Consider the following 21,560-nt stretch of genomic DNA (forward strand, 5'->3'; position numbering starts at 1 on the left):
GGCCTGAAGTTTTCCATAGGACCCTTTAACTCTCAAAGCCTTTCTTTCTGGCTATTTGTCCAGCAGTGCTTCAGTTTACAGCATTTTGCAATGCAAAGGCTGCGGCATCTCTCCCATTCATGTGTCTTAAGCCCTTGTCTCTCTTTTTGTTTGTATATTTACAACAGCTAATAGAGCCAATTGAATTAGCATCCTTTGCCACATAATGTTACCACTGGAAATAGGTATATATGAGATCTCTCAGAAATTTCATTTTGAGAGCCAAGTTTAAGGTAGGGTGACTTGTGCTCTATTTTGTCATTTCTGTAAAACAAGTTTTCTTAAAATGAAGAATATCTGAAAACAAGTGTAAGGAGGGCAGTAAAGTAATGAATTCTGAGTTAGTCTGGTCTCCCATTTAGAAGGAATCAATTATCTTGTATCTGTGTGTCTGCCTTTTTTGGTGTTAGTATTCTACAATCAATTGAAGTATTTATTGAGATTGAGGACTTTGGAAAAGATGTATCACATTTTTTTGCCTGGGTAAGCACTTCCCACAAAGCTATTATGGTCCTTTCTATGCATGAAACCTTGAGTAAACTGTAACTGGTTTATTATGAGATAGGCCCCAATTTTTCTTCTTTTCATTTTTGTTGTCCATAGCATAGGGGTAGAATGAATAAAAATCTTCATTTTACATGTGGTGGAAATAAAGCAAGTTGAAATATAATGACCATGGCATTGTGATGTATGTTGCTAGTATGGTTTAGGACTCCACTGTCCAGTGTGGTAGCTACTGGCCACATGTGGCTTTTAAGCACTTAAAATGTTAGTCCAAATTAAGATGTATTACAAGTGTTAAGATACATGCTGGATATGGAAGACTTAGTATGAAAAAATATCTCCTTGACACTTTTAAAAAGTTGATTATTTTTAAACCACAAAAATTGATCACATGTTCAAATGATAATACTTTTGATATATTGGGTTAAATAAATAAATTTAAATTTAATAAATACATAAATTTATTAATGTAGCTAGTAGAAAATGTAGAATTATTTATGTGGTTTCTATTTCTGTTAGCCAGCCCTGATTGAGAGTATAATGTAGATGCTAGGATTACAACTTATTATTCTTTGTACAGAATGAAATATGGAGACACATAGTACACAAAATATAACTGCAGTACAGCATCAGATTACTTTGGTATATTTAAATTTGTTTGCATTTTAGAAACTAGCAAATATTGTTCCTAACAACTATCTAAAAGCTATACAGGGTTTTTTTTTTTTTTTTTTGAGACAGAGTCTCGCTTTGTTGTCCAGGCTGGAGTGAGTGCCGTGGCGTCAGCCTAGCTCACAGCAACCTCAAACTCCTGGGCTCGAGCGATCCTTCTGCCTCAGCCTCCCGAGTAGCTGGGACTACAGGCATGCGCCACCATGCCCGGCTAATTTTCTCTATATCTATTAGTTGGCCAATTAATTTCTTTCTATTTATAGTAGAGACAGGGTCTCGCTCTTGCTCAGGCTGGTTTTGAACTCCTGACCTAGAGGAATCCGCCCGCCTCGGCCTCCCAAGAGCTAGGATTACAGGCGTGAGCCACAGCGCCCGGCCCTATACAGGGTTTTAAACAATTGCTTCTGGGTTATCACTGAGACTTAAAAGTGCAGAAAGAGGAATTATTATGGCTCATTGCCAGCTGTAGCACTGCCCCACATTGCCACTATGCTGATGGGAAGATCAGGTTGAAGAGGAATCTCAGGTGACTGGAGTGTGCAGCACCCAGGAGGAGGGAAAACCCTAAGCTTTAGTGGCAGGAAAGTCTCTGGAGGGCAGGTCTTCTGAGGGTGTGTTTCTGATGGCTTTGGTCAGCTCCAGATCTTCCTCTTTCTTGGTAGACGGTGCACCTGTGTGACTGACTCTAGTGTGGTTTACCTTCATGGTCAGAATTGATGGGAAATCACTAAGTAGGTGGATTCATGAGGCAGCAAGGGGCAAAAGGGGTTTTGTTGAATAAATAGAAGGTGAAATGTGAAGTAGGAATTGCATATAACCTAAATTTTCACATCCACAAACAAGTCAGTAAGTTGTGTAGAGGAAGTCTTGTGCTTTAAGATTTATGACCACTCATTTCCTTGCTCTTCAAAGGTCTTTTTCTCATTTGGATACCCAGCCGGGAATTTCAGTCGTTTTAGAAGTTTGACTGACTGCTATATGAGATGTATGTGATTTTTAGCTTTAATATCTTAAAATATCTTTATTATTACGTTGTCTGTTTCTTAATGTGTGAGTTGAGGTGAAAAAGTCATTGAATTTTGGGTCACAATTCTGTCTTGGTTTTGTAGATTTACTACTCAATATTAGAAGTTACACATACAACATTGTGAAAATCTAATTTTTTATTTGGTTAATTGGTGATAATTCTGTAACAAACATTACATTGTATTAGAGCTTAGTTTTGAAAAGGAACATTTTTATTGGTTATAGGTTTCATAGTCATAAAACAAATACCTGTTTACATTTGAGCATAATCAATGAGAAATGGTTAATAGAAACCAACAGACTGTAGATTACCAAAATTGAGTACAACAAAATATAATTAACACCATAACTATTTTTTTCCACAACCATAACTTGAATGTAATTTTTTTGGGGGGATTACTTTATGAATAGTATTGGTTCTCAGTGGTATGTGAAAATGCTGGTTACTAGAACATGCAAGTTGATAGAATACTGGAAGAAGAGCTTTTACAGTGTATTTTAGATAGGATAGGATTTTTATGTGCTTGAGGGTGACTACTGGCTTATTTTTTTTTTTTTCTTTCTTCCTTTTAGAATATGGTTTCTAGTTTTAGAGTTTCTGAACTACAAGTGTTACTAGGCTTTGCTGGACGGAATAAAAGTGGACGCAAGCATGACCTCCTGATGAGGGCGCTGCATTTATTGAAGAGTGGCTGCAGCCCTGCAGTTCAGATTAAAATCCGAGAATTGTATAGACGCCGATATCCACGAACTCTTGAAGGACTTTCTGATTTATCCACAATCAAATCATCTGTTTTCAATTTGGATGGTAGCTCATCTCCTGTAGAACCTGACCTGGCCGTGGCTGGAATCCACTCGTTGCCTTCCACTTCAGTTACACCTCACTCACCGTCCTCTCCTGTTGGTTCTGTGCTGCTTCAAGATACTAAACCTACATTTGAGATGCAGCAGCCATCTCCCCCAATTCCTCCTGTCCATCCTGATGTGCAGTTAAAAAACCTGCCCTTTTATGATGTCCTTGATGTTCTCATCAAGCCCACGAGTTTAGGTAAGTTAGAGAAATCAGTTTCTTCTGGACGAGAGAGTAAATAAAACGAGAGGCCTTTAACTATTAACGATTTGATGTTACTATTATAAAATTGAGGCATTCCTGCCAAATGTTAAATGTACAGATAAAAAGTTGGCCACCATGACTGAAATTTAATGTAAAACTGTTATTTTACATCATTTGAGCATTCTTTTATTTCCAGTTTTTGTTGTTGTGGTAAAATACACTATAAACTCTTAACCATTTTAAAGTATACAGTTCAGTGGTATTAAATACATTCGTAATGTTGGCAACCGTCACTACCATCCAGTCTCTAGCTTGTGAAACTGAAACTCTACCACAATAACTCTCCCTTCCCTCTTCCCCCTAGTCCCTGGCAACCACCATTCTACTTTGATTCTCTGTGATTTTGACTGCCCCTTATATAAGTAGAGTCATACAGTATTTGTTATTTCGCGACTGACTTATTTCGCTTAACATAATAGTATCCCCAAGGTTCTAACATATTGTAGTTTATGTTAGAATTTCCTCCTTTTTAAGGCTGAATACAGTATTATATATTTTTTAAGACAAATAGTGGTCTTCTGCCAAACTCCATTACCCTTCCTCCCATCTCATTTTCTGGAGGCAACAACCTTAATTATTTTAACCATTTCTTCTGATACTTAGTTCCATATTCTTGTGGTATAATACATACCATATTTTGCTTATCCATCAATGGGCACTTGAATTTGCTTCCACGTTTTAGTGATTGTGAATAATGCTGCTATAACCATGGGTGTACAAATATCTCTTTGAGACCTTGCTTTTTAATTCTTCTGGCAGTATATAGAAGTGTAATTGTTGGATCACATGGTAATTCTTTTTTTAATCTTTGAGGAATCACCATACTCTACCATTCTGTATTCCCTCTAGCAGTGCCAGGGATTCCATATTCTTCCTTGCCAACAATTGTTATTTTCTTTTTTTTGGATAGTATCCATCCTAATGGGTATAAGGTGGTATTACTGTAGCTTTGATTTACATTTTCATGATTGTGATGTTGAGCATCTTCATGTGCTTATTGGCTATTTGTATATTTCTGGAGAAATGTCTGTCCAAGTCCTTTCCTCATTTTTGAATTGGTTATTTTTCTTGTTGAAATTTAGGAGTTCTCTATATATTCTAGATATATACTCTCTTGTATATCCCTGATCAGATATATGATTTGCAATCATACATCTCCCATTCTGTGGGAGATATCTCTCTATTTTCTCCCATTCTATGGGTTGCCTTTTTTACTCAGTTGATAGTGTCTTTCAGTGCACAATTTTAAAAAATTTTCATGAAGTCCAATTTGTGTATTTTTGTTGTTGTTGCCCATGCCTTTGGTGTCATATCTAAGAAATCATTGCCAAATCCAATGCCATGAAGGTTTTGCATCATGCTTTTTTTCCTCTAGGAGTTTTGTAGTTCTAGGTCTTACATTTAGATCTGATCCATTTTGGGTTAATTTTGGTATATGGCTTTAGATCAGGGTCCCACTTTATTCTTCTGCTGCATGTAGCTATCCATGTCTTTTCCCATGCCATTTGTTGAAAAGACTGTCTTTCTCCTTTGAATATTCTTGGCATCTTTGTCAAAAATTATTTGACCATATATACAAGGGTTTATTTCTGGGCTCGCTGTTCTACTCCATTGCTCTAGATGTCAGTCTTTGTGCTCATACTGCACTGTTTTAATTACTGTAGCTATGTAATATGTTTTGAAATCAGGAAGTGTGCGTTCTTCAGCTTTGTTCTTCTTTTTCAAGTTTGTTGTGGCTATTTAGGGGTTCCTTGAGATTTTGTATGAATTTTAGAATGAATTTTTCCATTTCTAAAGAAAGTCATTGGGATTTCGAGAGATTGCTTTGAATCTATTGATTTCTTTGGGTTGTATTGGTATCTTAATATTAAGTCTTCCAATCCATGAACATAGAATGTGTTTCCATTTTTGCCTTCTTTAATTTCAGCAGTATTTTGTAGTTTTCATTATATAAGTCTTTCACCTCTTTGGTTAAATTAATTCTGAAACGTTTTATTCTTTTTGATGCTATTGTAAATGGAGTTTCCATAACTTCCTTTTCATATTGTTTATTGTTAGTATATAGAAATGCAGCTGATTTTCGTGTGTTGACTTTGTATCCTGCTACTTTCTTGAATTCATTTTATTCTAGCAGTTTTTTAGTGTGCAATCCTTAGGCTTTACTACATATAAGATCACATAATTTGTGAACAGAGATAATTTTACTTCTTCATTTCCGATTCATATGACTTTTATTTCTTTTTCTTTCCTAATTGCTCTGGGTAGAGCTTCCTCAAGCCTTCTTAGGGCTTAGAACTTAGATTACTTGTGTGTGAACAGACAAAAGTCTTATTGCCCATGATTTCATGTTTTGATACTTTCATAAAGAGACTTAATTTCTGTTCAATGTAGCTTTTAAGCTGCTTTCTGAAGAAATAAACCTTTTGTATTTAATTTTTTTCCTGAAGAGGGAGTTTGACATGTTTTAGCTTTTTGTTTAATACTCATCCAACTGCTCAGAAAATTTGAGAAATTTAATAGTACTAAACATTGATAGATGTGACTAACAAACTTTTACTTAGCTTGGTGACTTCTGTGTTGTTATAGCATATTTCTTACTGCCTAAAAAAATTATTTACAGAGGTTTTGGATTTCTTGATGAAATAAATAGTTTGGGAAATAGTATTTCATAGTTTATCTGGAAGATTGTTTTCCTTTCCCAGGAAAACCCTTTTTATGTCAAGTCATTTGGAAACTCTTTTAAATATATCAGTGTGCTTTTTTCCTGTCTGACATGACTGTACTGCAGTCAATCTTGGTTGAGTCAGACGTTGTGAGAGGCAGGGCTAGTTAATGGGATCAGGATAGCCTGAATGTTGGTAGGCTAAGGTGGTTTTTTAAAAATTTTAAAATTCTTTTTGCTCTTTGCTTTATTTACATTTTATCAAAACTGATGAACCAAGCAAGTGGAGCGATGTACTTTATCACTTCATTACATTCACTCTGAAATAAGGATTCAGTGTTTGTTCACGTTTTATTATTTGTTTGTACAAAGTTGTATGAATTATGAATAGAATTATTGGATTAAAGAGTAAGAACATTTTAGACTCTTGAAAATGTATTGCCAAATTAGTTTCCAAAATAGCTGTGCCAGTTTAAATTCCATAAGCAAGGTGTGAGAATATTCTGTTATGTCTCATTAATTCTTGCTTTTATTGAGTGCTGTTAAAAACAAATTTATGTAATATTTAGATGAAAACTTGTATCTTGTTTAAATTTTTTATTTTTAAAATTAATAACAGAAGCAAACATTTTAAATGTTTATTAACCAGTTATCTTTTATGATTTTAGTTTCATCTTTAACCTTTTTCTTCAAGTTACTTTATTGGGTTAAAATATTTCTGTAGTTTTTTCCCTATTTCCTCCTTCATCAAGGGAGAGACTGGAAGAGCCATGGTAGAAAAAATAGACTTAGATCAAAAAATGTCATTCCAGAACCTCTTGAGATTTTGAAACCAGTGGTCCTATGTATCTTTTTATTTTTGAAGGAATTGCTGTTACAGCATAGCTCATTTATTGATCTAAAAAAAAAAGTATATTCTGTTTAAGAAAATACACTATTATATAGTTATGCAGTTTGGAATAATTTCTATTCAAAACGGTAAAATAAAATTTTTGGCCTTATTCCCTCAATCTATAATAAAACAAACAAAAATCTCTTTTCTCCTCCATTCACAGATATTCTGATGTGCTCTTTTTCTCAATTTTTGAAAAATATAATTTCTTTTAAGCATGACATTTTCTGGGAATTTTCTTATTTTAAAAATTTGTGTAAGTCAGATGTGGTGGCTCATGTGAGCCTGTGATCCTATCACTCTAGGAAGCTGAGGTGGGAGGATAGCTTGAGCTCAGGAGTTCGAGACCAGCCTGAGCAAGAGCGAAACCCGTCTCTACAAAAAATAGAAAAATTAGCCAGGCATAGTGGTGCATGGCTATAGTCCTAGCTACTCGGGAGGTTGAGACAGGTGGATCACTTGAACCCAGGAGTTTGCGGTTGCTGTGAGCTAGGCTGACGCCATGGCGCTCGCCCAGGCAACAGAGTGAGATTCTTATCTCAAAAAAAATTTTTTTTTTAAATTTTGGTCTATATCTGTATAAAAGACATATATAAAACGTGTCATAAAGAATTTCAAGGGAATGAACACCTGGGAAGCTACTGCCCAATTTCAGAAAAGGGAACATTGCCATATGTTTAAAGCCATCTCCTTGTGAGTTAAATCACCATTCTGAATTTTGTGTTCCTCTTTTTTGCTTGTTTTACCATGTATGTATATATGTGAAAATGGTTTAGTTGGCTTGCTTTTGAACTTTATATAATTCTATATATATTTTTCCTTGACTAGCTCTTTTTATTTACTGTTACATGAATTATAAATGTTGATAATGTACAGCTGTTTGGTGTTATGTGAAATACCTTCAAAGTTTTATGAGCCTTTGATTCCTTAATTTCTTCATTGCTCTTTTCAGATTGTAATTAATACTTGTAATTGAAAACTCAAACATAGAAATATAACAGAAAGGGAAAATCCCTTATAATCTCATTTATTTCTCAGCTAGAGTCATATCATTAGTGAACTGTTTATCTGCATATATTTTTGTCATGTTTTTCCTCCTCATGAAAAACCTGTTTCAACAGAAGAGCTACCAGGCCACTTTTCTGGTGGAGGGAGCGGCGGGCATTATTCTACTCAAATCGCTATGAATAGCGCCCCCTAGAGTTTTGTGCGATGACAGTCTTTCTTAACAGTATTTCTTGGAAATATATTGCAGATCTTGAGATTATAGTATTTCTGTTATTTTCAGAAGTACTCTAATTTAACCAGGATTCTGTTGATGTATATTTTCAGTGGTTTTCAGTTTTTTTATTCAGAAGTATTTTAGTGTATAGCATGTGTCAGGCACTATCCTTGCAGTTTTACAGACATTACACCTATGAGCATTTTTGTATGTTCCTGAATACTTTTGCACATATTTATGAAGGGTAAATGTCTAGATGTGAAGTGGTTGGGTCAGAGTACAAATGTTTAGTATTTCGATATTTAACTTTTGGAGGGAAATTTGGCAGCAGTAGCTTCAAAGTGTTATACCAGTTTATACTCTGATAGTGTATGAATGTACTGTTTTCTCTACACCTTAACCAGTATTGTATTATTGGTCTTTTAATCTCTGCTAAACTGAAAGGTGAAAAATTAGATGATCAACCTTTTTATATCTTTAAATTCCTGAATATTAGGATATACTCATTAAGCTGAGTGCATTTAAAGAGGTTTAAAGTGAGATGCACATTAATGTTAAAGCCATTAAAATAGAATCTTCTAAAGAACTGGTTAAATTCAAGCACTGTATATATCATTTTTATTAACTCATTTAACAAGTATATAATGATGACTTAAATTGGATATGGCCATGTAGTCTAATTGTGGAGAAGCCAGAATAAGTATGAGATGGGATTACAGAGTGTATTATCCAGTTAGGGAGGTAATGTTAACATTAGAAAAAAGTAGCAGGTGGATATGTGCTTTTATGATGAAGTACTATAAATTGTACACCTAAAGCCCAAATACTGCATTGGCCTAATGGATGGGAAATTTAGTCAAGGCTTCTTGTATAGAGACTTGAGGGAGCTTTGAGAGATGAATGTGCTGCTTTGGATTAGGAGAGTTTAAGGAGAAGAAACACCAAGAAAAAGAACTGTGAGTAGTCACAGATGAAATTAAAATGGTATAATTGCAAGACCTGACAGTGAAGAAACTACTTTGGATAGAGCAAGACCTGGGCAGGCCCAAGAATTATCTATTGTATGTATATGCCACATTTTGCTTATCCATTCACTGGGATGCTTCTACATTTTAGCTTTTGTGGATAATACTGCTATGAACATGAGTGTACAAATATCTCTTCAAGATCCTGTTTTTAATCCTTATGAGTATATAGCGAGAAGTAGAATTGCTGGATTATAGGGTAATTCTACTTTCATAGCTATAGCTATGGTATAGTTATGGTATACCAATTTTACATTCCCACCAGTAGTGCACAGAGGGTTCTAGTTTCACCACATCCTCACCAGTGCTTACTATTTTCCTATTTTCTGTGTTTGTTTTTTTTTGTAGTAGCCATGGTATTCCATTGTAATTTTGATTTTCATTTCCCTAATGATTAGCATTGTTGAACATTTTTTTCATGTGCTTATTGGCCATTTCTATATATTCTTTGGAGAAACGTCTATCCCAGTGCTTTGCCCATTTTTAAATTGTTGTTGTTGTTTTTTTGAGACAGAGTCTTACTCTGTTGCCCAGGCCCTAGAGTGCCATGGCATCAGCCTAGCTCACAGCAACCTCAAACTCCTGGCCTCAAGCAATCCTTCTGCCTTAGCCTCCCAAGTAGCTGGGACTACAGGCATGCGCCACCATGCCTGGCTAATTTTTTCTATATATTTTTAGTTGGTCACTTAATTTCTTTCTATTTTTAGTAGAGAAGGGGTCTTGCTCTTGCTCAAGTGGTTTCAAACTCCTGACCTTGAGCGATCCTCCCACTGGGCCTCCCAGACTGCTAGGATTATAAGCATGAGCCACTGCGCCTGGCCTGGGTTTAGTTCTGTCCCCACCCCACCTCTCTTTATTTTTGATGCAGGGATTCAATGGGAGAAGGAATAAAATACAGTGTTCTTTGGCTGGTGATGATACAATAGTTGATGGCTGATAGGAACCAAATATTTCAAAGTCTTAGATAATGAATTGAAGTGGTAATAAACTGATTCATTTTGTTGTTATTTTTGTGAATTATTTTATTATCAGATTAGCTAGAATAAGCCATGATAATCCACAAAGCTACCTATAAAACCTCTTGGTTTATCTTATCTTTTCCCTGTGTTGGTCATTTTATAAGCTCCTATTAACCCAGGTACTAACTGCTAGGAAGTATTCTTGACCAACCAGTTTATCAAAAGATGTCAATATAATACTTCTAGGGGCTGAGGGAGACTTGATGGGTTTTATATTTTGTTAAGAATATTTAACATTTTAGACATATTAAAATATTAATTTTCTTCCTAAATATTTTACCAAGACAAATGCATCTATTGAACTGTATTTTTTACTGAAATTTTGATGTCTTTTAAAAAGTTGAGACTTTTAATGAGGACTTACAGAACTGAAAATAATGTTACAAAAGTTTAGTGTCCTATGTTTTCAGAACGCTTTTGTATATGTTATTGCATTTGATCCATAAAACAGTTTTTAAAGGACAGGTGAGAAAGTGTTATTATTCTCATTTGAACTGAAGAGTAAGGAAAGACTTCAAAATCTTATGTAAATTTCCTAAATAACCTGGGTAGTAACAGTAGGGCTAAGGTTAGGATATATGGATATTATATTCTGGTTCAATTTAGTTTAAAAATTAATAAAAAGGAGAAAAGCACCAACATCTACAAGTTTAGAACAGTCATAATTATTATACCAGCGATCTCATCAATTAGTAATTATAAATAAATCTGAATATGGTATAATTTGGAACTTCTAAAATTAACTATGCTAAAATTATTTCATGAAATTGTGGCATGTTTCACTTACTATTGCTATATAATATACTATTCTAAAACTTAGTGGTGTAAAACAGGCATTTTATTATGCTCATGGATTCTCTGGGTCAAGAATTTGGAACAGCAGAGTATGGATGGCTTGTCTCTTATCTCAGGATGTCTGGGGTCTTAGCTGAGAAGACTTAAATGCTTGTGGCAACTTGATGGCTAAAAGATTGGACCAGTTGGAGGCATGTTCACTGACACGTCTGGCAGCTTTACTGCCCGAAGCCTTGGACTCAACTTGGCTCTTGGCTGGAATACCTTCCTGTAGGTTCTTCATGTGGTCTAGTTTGGGCTTCTTTACAGTATGAGAGCTAGGTTCCAGAGTCCCCATCCCCAGAGTAAGAAAGACTTAGATGGCATTTTTATGATCTACCTTGGAAGTTATATGGCATCATTTACACTGTACACTGTTAGTTGAAGCAGTCACAAAGGGAACCATTCAGGTTCAAAGGGAGAGTGATGTAGACCCCACTACTCAATTGGAAGAGGAATATCAGGGTTACATAATGAGAAGGACATGATGGGAGCTAAGTTTGTAGCCATATTTGGAAAATAGAATCTAAATTATGAAGGGTTGGTGAAAAGGGAAAGAGTTTGAATAAAGCCATATTTAATTCATGCCCTTGACTTGTGGTCATTTTCTTTTCATTTGTCATTAACATATAAGCATTCATGGGATCTGTGCAGAATTGGTTTTCTGATTCCCAAATTGTAGACAACGGGGAGAAAATAAACTGTAAAACCTGTGTACTTTTATTTTATGTCCTGCCATTCTTTGTCATGATCTATATTAAAATAACAGTTTTGCTAATTGGCTTACCTTATTAGGTTTAGTGTACTTTTGGCTGCTGTTGTGTCATAAAATTGACTTATCTTAAAACTGTCAGCACCAATACAAATTAGATTCTATTATCATGTGCACTGTTTTTTATTGCTATAAGTTTCTGGAATTCCCTTATGGTATATAGTGATAATACCCATTTTCCCATGGTTATTTGGGATTATAGTTTGGTTTGAAAATTTGCTAGCAAATATTAATAAATGACAGGTAAAGCCAGAGTAAGTCAGAAAAAAAAAAGCACATTAAAAATATGTCTGTTATGATATAAACTAACATTAAGCTGCAAATTCTATAAATTGTACATACATGTTGCATAAGTACAACATGCAACATATATGTGCAATTTGATATAAAGGTGCATATTGAATACATATATGTGTGATGCAACTATGGAAGCATTCCAGTTTCAAATGTTAAAGTTAATGGTTCATAGGAACTTTTCAGAGTAGGTTAAGTCCAGTCATCCAGACAGGGCCTCAAATACTGGCATTTGTCCTGGTGAATTCAGAGGGTCTTGTGCTGGGCTTTGCAGGTGTAAGTACCTGCCACTTTTTTGGCACACTAAGAATATATTTGTCTCTGGGGAGGTTTATGTTAATGAAGTTAATCAGAATGAAGCAAGAAACAAAATTCTTGGGCATATAATTTCATTTTTCCATCCCTCTATCCTTTTTTGCCATTATCATATCTTTACTTTTACCTGCCTTTCAATGCCATTACTTTTCCTTTAAACAGTTATCCTTTTAAGGAAATCACAACAAGGAAAAAAACAGCATTTTTTTACTTTTGCCACTTTTTTACTGTTTGTAGTGATTTTCATTTCCCAAGGTCCAATTTGGAATTTGTGTCTTTTGAAAGTTCCAATAATTTTCCTTTTGCATTTCTTTTTTTTTTTTTTTTTGAGACAGAGTCTCGCTTTGTTGCCCAGGCTAGAGTGAGTGCCGTGGCGTCCTAGCTCACAGCAACCTCAAACTCCTGGGCTCGAGCGATCCTTCTGCCTCAGCCTCTCGGGTAGCTGGGACTACAGGCATGCGCCACCATGCCCGGCTAATTTTTTATATATATATCAGTTGGCCAATTAATTTCTTTCTATTTATAGTAGAGACGGGGTCTCGCTCTTGCTCAGGCTGGTTTTGAACTCCTGACCTTGAGCAATCCGCCCGCCTCGGCCTCCCAAGAGCTAGGATTACAGGCGTGAGCCACAGCGCCCGGCCTCTTTTGCATTTCTTGTAATGTGTGTCTGCTGTGAACAAATTCTTTTAGCTTCTGCTTATCTGAAAAGTTATTGTTTCACTCTGTTTTTGAAGGATATTGAATTTTTAGTTGACAGTTTTTTCATCACTTTAAAGAAAGCTTTTGGCCTTCATTACTTCTGATGGGACGTTGGCCTTTATTTGTATTGTTGTTCCATTGTTCCCTTTTATGTAATATTTCATTCTCTGAATGTTTGCAAGATTTTATAGTCATTGGTTTTCAGTAATTAGATTATAATGTGACTAGGTTGTTTTCTTTGTATTATTTTGCTTGGGGTTTGGTTTGTAAATCTTTTTTTCTTCTCCATCAAAGTTATAGATTATTCTTTCATTATTTCTGCAAGTTTTTTTTTTTTAATGCCCCATTTTTGCTTTCTTCTTTTGGCACTCCATTTGTACTTATGTTAGACCTATTGAGTTTTCTGGCAGAAGATACTCATGCCATTAAGGTTGAAAATGCAGTTTGTTAACTTGTATTCTTAAAATATAGGTTATTACTTTTGACAGGATACCATTGGTGACTCTTAGCCATAGATAAAGTGGAATCTGTGCAAGAAAGGAAAGATTGAGGACTAACTGCTATATTTAGGTCTTTGTGTTTGATGCCCCATAATTATGTCAATAACCTGAAGTTTTGTTTCCTGAATTTTTAGGCCTTCATCATAAACAGCATCCTTCTCTTTCCTCCTTTTTTAAGTATCCTGAGAAAATATAAACTATGTTGTGACCTTATTTCTAAGAGCATAATTGCTGCAATAAACTGTCCATGCTTTAAAGAGTATTTTACCCAGAAAGTTAATAGTTTTCTGAGTTGGTGTGACTTGTGGTTGAAACCTCTGACATTGGATATTCAACTGGCATCTTGTTTATTTATCTTTATGCATCAGGAAAACTGTGGGCAATAACACACATCATGGCCATTTTGCCATTCCTTGGGTGGTGGTGTGGTACTTGTTAGGAAGCAGAAGACTTGAGGCCTCTCTATTTTGCTTTTTTTCTTGTGTTTTAATGGTCACTAGAACATTATTGAATAATTCATCAGTATTAATCTGTTTACAGTTCTTTGTGAAATCATTAGTACATTTCAATTTTTAATATAAATAAGAAAGGTGACTTCATAGATAATCTTTTTTTTAACTAGTCAGTCTTTTTGGTTGCAAATAATGTATCTTAATAACTGTGAGTAGTTTTGATATTTAAAATTTTCTCATATGAAGTCTCTGTGTAATCGAATACAGAACACTGAAAACAAAACACAACAAAGAAAGAAGGAAACAAACAAAAAGTACTTAATTCTTAGATAGAGTTCTCCTAGGGAGAGTTTTTGATTTCCTCAGATTTTTATTAGATGGTACTATAGTTAAGGATGAACTATAAGATTGAAGGACTTTGTTATAATTTGACTATATATTATAATTAGTGTTCTAGGATAAACAATGATTCAGTGCTTAAAATTAAAGAAGCTCCTTTGTGGTGTCTTTACTCATTCCAAGGTAAATACAGTTCAGTCAGCACATCTTGATTTTTGGAGTATTGTAACCATAAAATTTCAGAATTTGGCAGATGTTTATTAGAAGTACCTGATTATTGCAGGTGGTTATGCCCTTGGATTTATTATTGAAATATTATCTTTTTTTTTTCTCCCCAGTTCAAAGCAGTATTCAACGATTTCAAGAGAAGTTTTTTATTTTTGCTTTGACACCTCAACAAGTTAGAGAGATATGCATATCCAGGTAAGAGGAATGTTTGAAATATATTTCTCCATGAATGTTGGTATATTCATTTGCTAGGCCTGCCATACAAAAATGTCACAGACTGGGTGGCTTAAACAACAGAAATTTTTTTCTCAAAATTCTGGAGGCTTCTGTGCAAGATCAAGATGTTGGCAGGTTAGGTTTCTCCTGAAGCCTTTCTCTTTGGCTCCCATATCTTCTTGCATGGCCTTTTCTCCGTACCAGAGTGTCTCTGGTGTCTTTTCCTCTTCTTTGAAGGACACCAGTGATACTGGATTAGGGACCTACCCTTACGGAGTCATTTTATCTTAATTGTCTTTTTAAAGGCTCTATCTCTAAATGCAGTAACGTTGGGGGTTAGCACCTCAAACTTGTGAATTTGGGGAATACACAATTCAGTCCATTACAGTTGGCTTATTTCTCCTTAAGTAAGGGGAGCATACTTTGAGATTAGTCAAATATTTAATAAGTGCTGTGTACTAGAAAAAAGTTTTAACCTTTGAATAAAACTTTAGAATATCTTTTAAATTACTTTTTGTCATATTTGCTGGGAATTTAAAAAAAATTATGAAATGGTATTCCAGATATAGTAGCATAAATAATTTGTGGTAACAGCCCAGAGATAGGGTGACTATAAACTTTATCATTCCAAACTGAGGCATTTTTGAGAGTAAAAATGAACAGTATTAATAATTCTAGGATAACATAAATTGGGACAGTTCTGGGCAAATTGAGCTGTACAGTCACCCTGACAGAGTTGGGGCAGAGTTATGGGGAGTCATTTTACTTTATGTCTTTTTTTGTGTCTTTTTGAAGTTTGAACCATGTGACTATTAAGTAGTCAAGAAGTATAATGACTAAAATAATAATAATAATAATTATTTTTTGAGACAGCGTCTCACTCTGTCTCCCCGGGTAGAGTGCAGTGGCATCTTCGTAGCTAACTGCAACCTCAAACTCCTAGGCTCAAGTGATCTTCCTGCCTCAGTCTCCTGAGGTCTGTAGGTCTATAGATCTATAGCTGGGTCTATGTATCTATAGCTGGGTCTATAGGCGTGCGCCACAATGCCCAGCTAATTTTTCTATTTGTTGTAGAGCCAGAGTCTCACTCAGGCTGGTCTCAAACTCCTGAGCTCAAGCAAACCTCCTACCTCAGCCTCCCAGAGTGCTAAGATTATAGGCATGAGCCACCACACTAGCTGAAATAATTATTTTCAATTAAAAAAATTCAGTCATGTTCTGGAGGTACATGGTTAGTGACGGTTGCACAACAGTGTGAATGTACTTAATGCCACAGAACTGTACATTTAAAAATGGTTATGATGTTAAATTTTATCTTATGTATATTTAACCCTAATATAAATTTTTAAGAATCTTAAAAGTAATGCTATTTGGAGTCCTCCCTCCAAAAGAAAAAAAAAAGGACCACACACATACATGTGTACATACAAATCCCAACCTTTGTGAGTTTGTAGAATCAAATAGTAAAAATCTCCTTCCCAATAAGTGGACATAAAGATTTGGTACCCAGTTACCTAGCTTCAGTAATCACCAACATTTTCACAGTCTGTATCTGACCTCCCCCAAACATCAGTGGAACCTAAACATCAGTGGTTTTTAGATCTTCCCAGGTGTTTCCAGTGTGCAGCAAATTTGTGAACTACTGCTATTTATCTAGTATAGCTCCTTCCCTTTACCTAATAAGATCTAGACTAGAGGTTTGAATACATTCAGGTTCAGGTTTTGTTTTTGTTTTTTGTTTTTCCCATTATGTCTTTCAGAGTGATCCTTGGGGTTCAGCTCTGTTCTTGGCTTTAGTAGTACTCCTTCCATTGGTATGGCTATGTTAAATCATCCCATCTGTCCTTCACACTGACTTCCCATACCTCTTCCCAGTAATTGATCTCTGATTCTCTTCTTGTTACTCTGATAGTATTCATGAATGTACTTAGTTATTTTTATATTGGCTGCAAACTCACCAACACCTCCCTCTGGACATCTTCTCTATTTTGATGACCTTCAAGCACATCAAACAACACATTTAATATTGAACTTGACTTCCTTCAAACCCGGTTGTCTTTTGTTCATTCATTCCTTCAGCACATAATCATTGGCTGTATACCATGGTCTAGGCAATATTCTAGGCACCAAGGATGCAAAGTTGAAAAGTAAACTGGCTTCAAGGAGAGTTCTGCTTGGTATACTTCCTCTTGTATTCCTCATTTCATTAATGGCATTGGGGTCTGTCTGGACAGAGGCCTCTTTGTATTAGCCTTCTATTCATTTACCACATCCTATCAGTTGCTATGCTTCATTAATCCTTCTGTGTAATTCTCAATGTTTAAAACTTGATGATACAACTCTAACTTTGAGGGAGCTAGTATGGTCTTTATGTTAATACCAACTGAAAAGTGAATTCTGAGTGTAGGTGTCTATGCCTCTGGGCAAGTGATTAAACCTCACTGAATCATTTGCCCAGTATGTAAAATTGGAACCTAAGTGAGTGGCTGGGGAGATTGTTTTATGTAGTCTTCTCCTTGTCCTAGTGAGTAGCATCACCATCTATCCAATTGCACCATTCCAAAACCTGAGCATAATCCAGGAAACTCCCCCTCCCTTATCCTACCTTCCCATATCTAGTCAATCACTGACTATGCTTAAATATCACTGAGTGAAATTAATATGTTTAAATAACTGTCAAGGTCTCATCTTTTGCCTATTCAATTGTACTGGTCTCAACTCTTCATCTCCCAGCCGACCACGTAATCCTTCTAAAACCCATTGAGTTTTTTCTCTTTTGTGCTTACACATTTTGTAGTGGTACCTCATGAAGTCCACGAGTTCACTTCAACTTCTTGCTCTGCCCACCTTTTTTTTTTTTTTTTTTAAATCATTTTATTTCCTGTTACTCTTATAGGAACCTATACTCTGGCTAGGCTTTCCTGTTTTATTTCCTGAGTTAATCATGCTCCTTTATATCTCTGTACCTTCACATATCCTTTCTTTCAACTCTGCCTGGCAAACCTCTTAAGTCATGTTTCAAGGGCCAGTTCAAGTCTTACATACTCTATGATGCTTTCCCAGATGTCCCCAAACACAGCCTTTGTCTCTCACTGTGCCGTGAGCTTACTTTCTATTAAAGTATTATTGCATCTATTTCACTACTTGCATTTACAAACTTCATTACAAGCGATGAAAGTGACATCGCTTACTCGTTTTTATAGTCTCAAAACCGATTAAAGTGCCTGGCGTACAGTAATCGCTTACTTTATGTCTGGATCAACGTGAAAGTTTCTACAATAGTGACTGGCAGAAAATGAATGTCGGAAGGTCATTACTTAAGATCTTTGTGAAGACATTTAGCACATTGTGTTTCTCTGTTCATGTCAATTTCCCCTTACCAGAATAAAATATTGCTCCTTAGGGAGCTGTTCAGAACTCTTTGTAACATGCTCATATCTATCCATGTAACATGCTCACATCTATCCACATCCTTCTTTCTTTCTTTTTTTTCTTTTTTGAGATAGGGTCTTGCTTTGTTGCCGTGGCTGGAGTACAATGGTGTCATCATAGCTCACTGCAGCCTCAAACTCCTAGGCTCAAGTGATCGTCCTTCCTCAGCCTTCTGAGTAGCTAGTACTATAGGTGCACACTGCCATGTCCAGCTAATTTTTCTATTTCTTGTGGAGATGGGGATCTTGCCATGTTGCTCAGGCTGGTCACGAACTCCTGGCATCAAGCAATCCTCCTGTCTCAACCTCTTAAAGTGCTAAGATTATAGGCATGAGCCTTTCCTGGCTCCATCCATCTTCCTAGGCTTATCACTTATTGTTTCTCTGTTTTCAGATTATGTTTTCCTTAATAAGATTCTGATCTTATTAATAAGATTCTGTATCTTAATAAGATTCTGTATCTCTGGTTGAATCTCACCCTTTCCTCTTGTTGAGAATCAGCACACTAGTGGAACTGCCCTCACTAATGTTACTGGTGGGGCCATTAAGCAAAAATAGTTAGAAAACACGGTTTGTAGAGCAGTGGTTCTAATTTGATCAGGCTAATTGTGTTAACTGCCTCAAACTTTCAAGACAGAAATACAATTTCTCCTTTTTCTGTAGCACTTATTTTTCATAATGTACTATAGCACTTATCACATTTTATTTTAGTTTTATGTGTCTGTTACCTATTAGCCTATGAGTCCTTGGAAGCAAATACTGTGTTTTATTTATCTTTGAGGCTCCATTGCCCAGACTATGAGATATTTCTTGATTTGAATTAGTGGAATGATATGGGTTGCTCAGAAGAGGTCAGTATTGTCTAGGATACTGGGATGTTTTGAATAGACATTTGAAAAGGATGGAGGCTACTAGTGGTAAGGAAGACAGTGGGAGCAGTAGAAAACAATAATAGCAGCCATTTGCTCACACTTGCTGAGCTCATTTTATATCTAGGTACTTTACCTATATTATTAGCATATTTAATCATAACAACTGGATATGGTAGGTGTAATAATTTTCCATCTTTAACAAATGTGGAAACAGGCACAGAAAGATTAAGTAATTTGCCCAAGTTTGTACAGCTTGGAACTGTAGAGCTCAGGCTGGTCACTGCTATGCTTTATTGCCTTTCAGTGAACATAGGGAATTGGGAATGGTGAGAGGAATGATCCTGTTAGAGCAAGGTTAGGGTTAAATGTACTTCAAGTTTCTTAAGAAGGGACTACTCTAATGATCAGAAGACAAAGTGTAAGATTTATGGCAGTGGCTAAGGATAATACTGCAGTGTGTATACATGTCACCTGGGATCTTATTAAAATACAGATTCTAGTTGTACAGGTCTGGGATGGGGTCTCAGATTCTGCATTTCTATCAAGCGCCTAAGAGATAACAAATGCTGCTTCACTGTAGACTCCATTTTGAGATGCAAAGGTTTGGAAGGTCCCAAAAGATATTTCATATGGGACCATTAGGTTCTCCTCTAGAAATTACAAGAGGTTGGGTCTTTAATTTAATTACGTAATTACGAAATTACCATGATATGAAGATGTTGAGACTCTAGACCAGGTGTCCTCAAACTATAGCCCATCGGCCACATGTGTGTGTTTTTGCCCGTTTGTTTTTTTACTTCAAAATAAGATATGTGCAGTGTGCATAGGAATTTGTTTTTTTTAAAGCTATAGTCCCGCCCTCCAATGGTCTGAGGGACAGTGAACTGGCCCCCTGTTTAAAAAGTTTGAGGACCCCTGCTCTAGACACTAGTTCTTTATCCTGATTCTATATTAGAATCACTTGAATAGCTGTAAAAACCTAATGTTCAGGCTGTACTCAAGACCAATAAGAATATCTGGCAAATGGATCTTTATATTTAAAAAAGAAAAAAATCTTCAGGTGATTAGATTGCTCAGCCAAGGTTAAGAACCTCTAAGCAAATAGATTAATTTGTTAAACTCTTTCAGAATGTAGGCTACTTCCTTTTGTGGTAACCAAATTTGTTGTCTGTTAAAATGAATTTTGCATTATCAAAATCTCTATGGATTGAAAATAACCTTAAAATTGCCATAAACACATGGCTGAAAATTAAGTAAACGGGGGTTATCATCATCCCAGTGTTTTGATTAATGTTCGTACCTTAATATTTGATTGTTTGTAATGTAGTGTTCATCTTTTAAGGAATAAGAACAAAAATACAAATAATGCTTTTTTTTTTCTGGTGAGAGTATTCCTGTGAATTTTCCTTGTGATTTCTTAACCTATTTTCTTTCTCTTTCCAACAGGGATTTTTTGCCTGGTGGTAGGAGAGATTATACAGTACAAGTTCAGTTGAGGTGAGTTTGAAATTTTCTGTTACCTTAATTTTACACTTGCTAACTATGTGCATATAGCTCTGAATTTTAAAACACATAAGCATGTTTGAGTACACTATTTAAGAATAATTTTTTTCTTTTATTAATGCAGACTTTGCCTGGCAGAGACAAGTTGCCCTCAAGAAGATAACTATCCAAATAGCCTATGTATAAAAGTAAATGGGAAGTTATTTCCTTTGCCTGTAAGTTGCTATTTATTCACCATATTTGCATATAAGTTTAATATAAACACTGACAAGTCCTAGAAGCAGTGACAACTCAGTACCAGTGATGAACAGTCCAAGCATCTAGATTAAAATAATGTTTTCCACCTAAGTGATCCATGGCTCTTTGGAGAAAGAAATGGCTGATACTAGGTCTGGGAGAGATGGAAAATATGAGCCTAGAACATTTAAAAAATATATCTGTATAAAAAAAGAGATGGGGCCGGGCGCTGTGGCTCACGCCTGTAATCCTAGCTCTTGGGAGGCCGAGGCGGGCGGATTGCTCGAGGTCAGGAGTTCAAAACCAGCCTGAGCGAGACCCCGTCTCTACTATAAATAGAAAGAAATTAATTGGCCAACTGATATATATATATAAAAAAAAAAAATTAGCCGGGCATGGTGGCGCATGCCTGTAGTCCCAGCTACCCGGGAGGCTGAGGCAGAAGGATCACTCGAGCCCAGGAGTTTGAGGTTGCTGTGAGCTAGGCTGACGCCACGGCACTCACTCTAGCCTGGGCAACAAAGTGAGACTCTGTCTCAAAAAAAAAAAAAAGAGATGGTAGGCCGGGCGCGGTGGCTCATGCCTGTAATCCCAGCACTCTGGGAGGCCGAGGCGGGCGGATTGCTCAAGGTCAGGAGTTCAAAACCAGCCTGAGCGAGACCCCGTCTCTACCATAAAAATAGAAAGAAATTA

General features: G+C 35.9%; 1 protein-coding gene across 9 annotated transcripts in view; it reads left to right on the forward strand.

The window, feature by feature from the left end:
- The window catches only part of PIAS2 (protein inhibitor of activated STAT 2), a 95,043-nt gene that overhangs the window by 24,514 nt on the left and 48,969 nt on the right, over nt 1-21,560 (forward strand). For 6 of the 9 annotated variants that reach the window (XM_012745358.3, XM_075993475.1, XM_020282081.2 and 3 more), the window contains 4 exons: nt 2,815-3,289; nt 14,719-14,803; nt 20,574-20,624; nt 20,755-20,845. In XM_012745358.3, coding sequence (XP_012600812.1) covers nt 2,818-3,289; nt 14,719-14,803; nt 20,574-20,624; nt 20,755-20,845 — 699 coding nt within the window. In that variant the 5' untranslated portion in view covers nt 2,815-2,817. Of the gene's footprint in view, nt 1-2,127; nt 2,201-2,814; nt 3,290-14,718; nt 14,804-20,573; nt 20,625-20,754; nt 20,846-21,560 lie in introns of all 9 variants that reach the window. The other 3 variants (XM_075993476.1, XM_075993477.1, XM_012745359.3) reach the window with 1 other exon arrangement.

The sequence above is a fragment of the Microcebus murinus genome, chromosome 17 (genome assembly GCF_040939455.1).
Source record: "Microcebus murinus isolate Inina chromosome 17, M.murinus_Inina_mat1.0, whole genome shotgun sequence".
Taxonomy (NCBI): Eukaryota; Metazoa; Chordata; class Mammalia; order Primates; family Cheirogaleidae; genus Microcebus; species Microcebus murinus.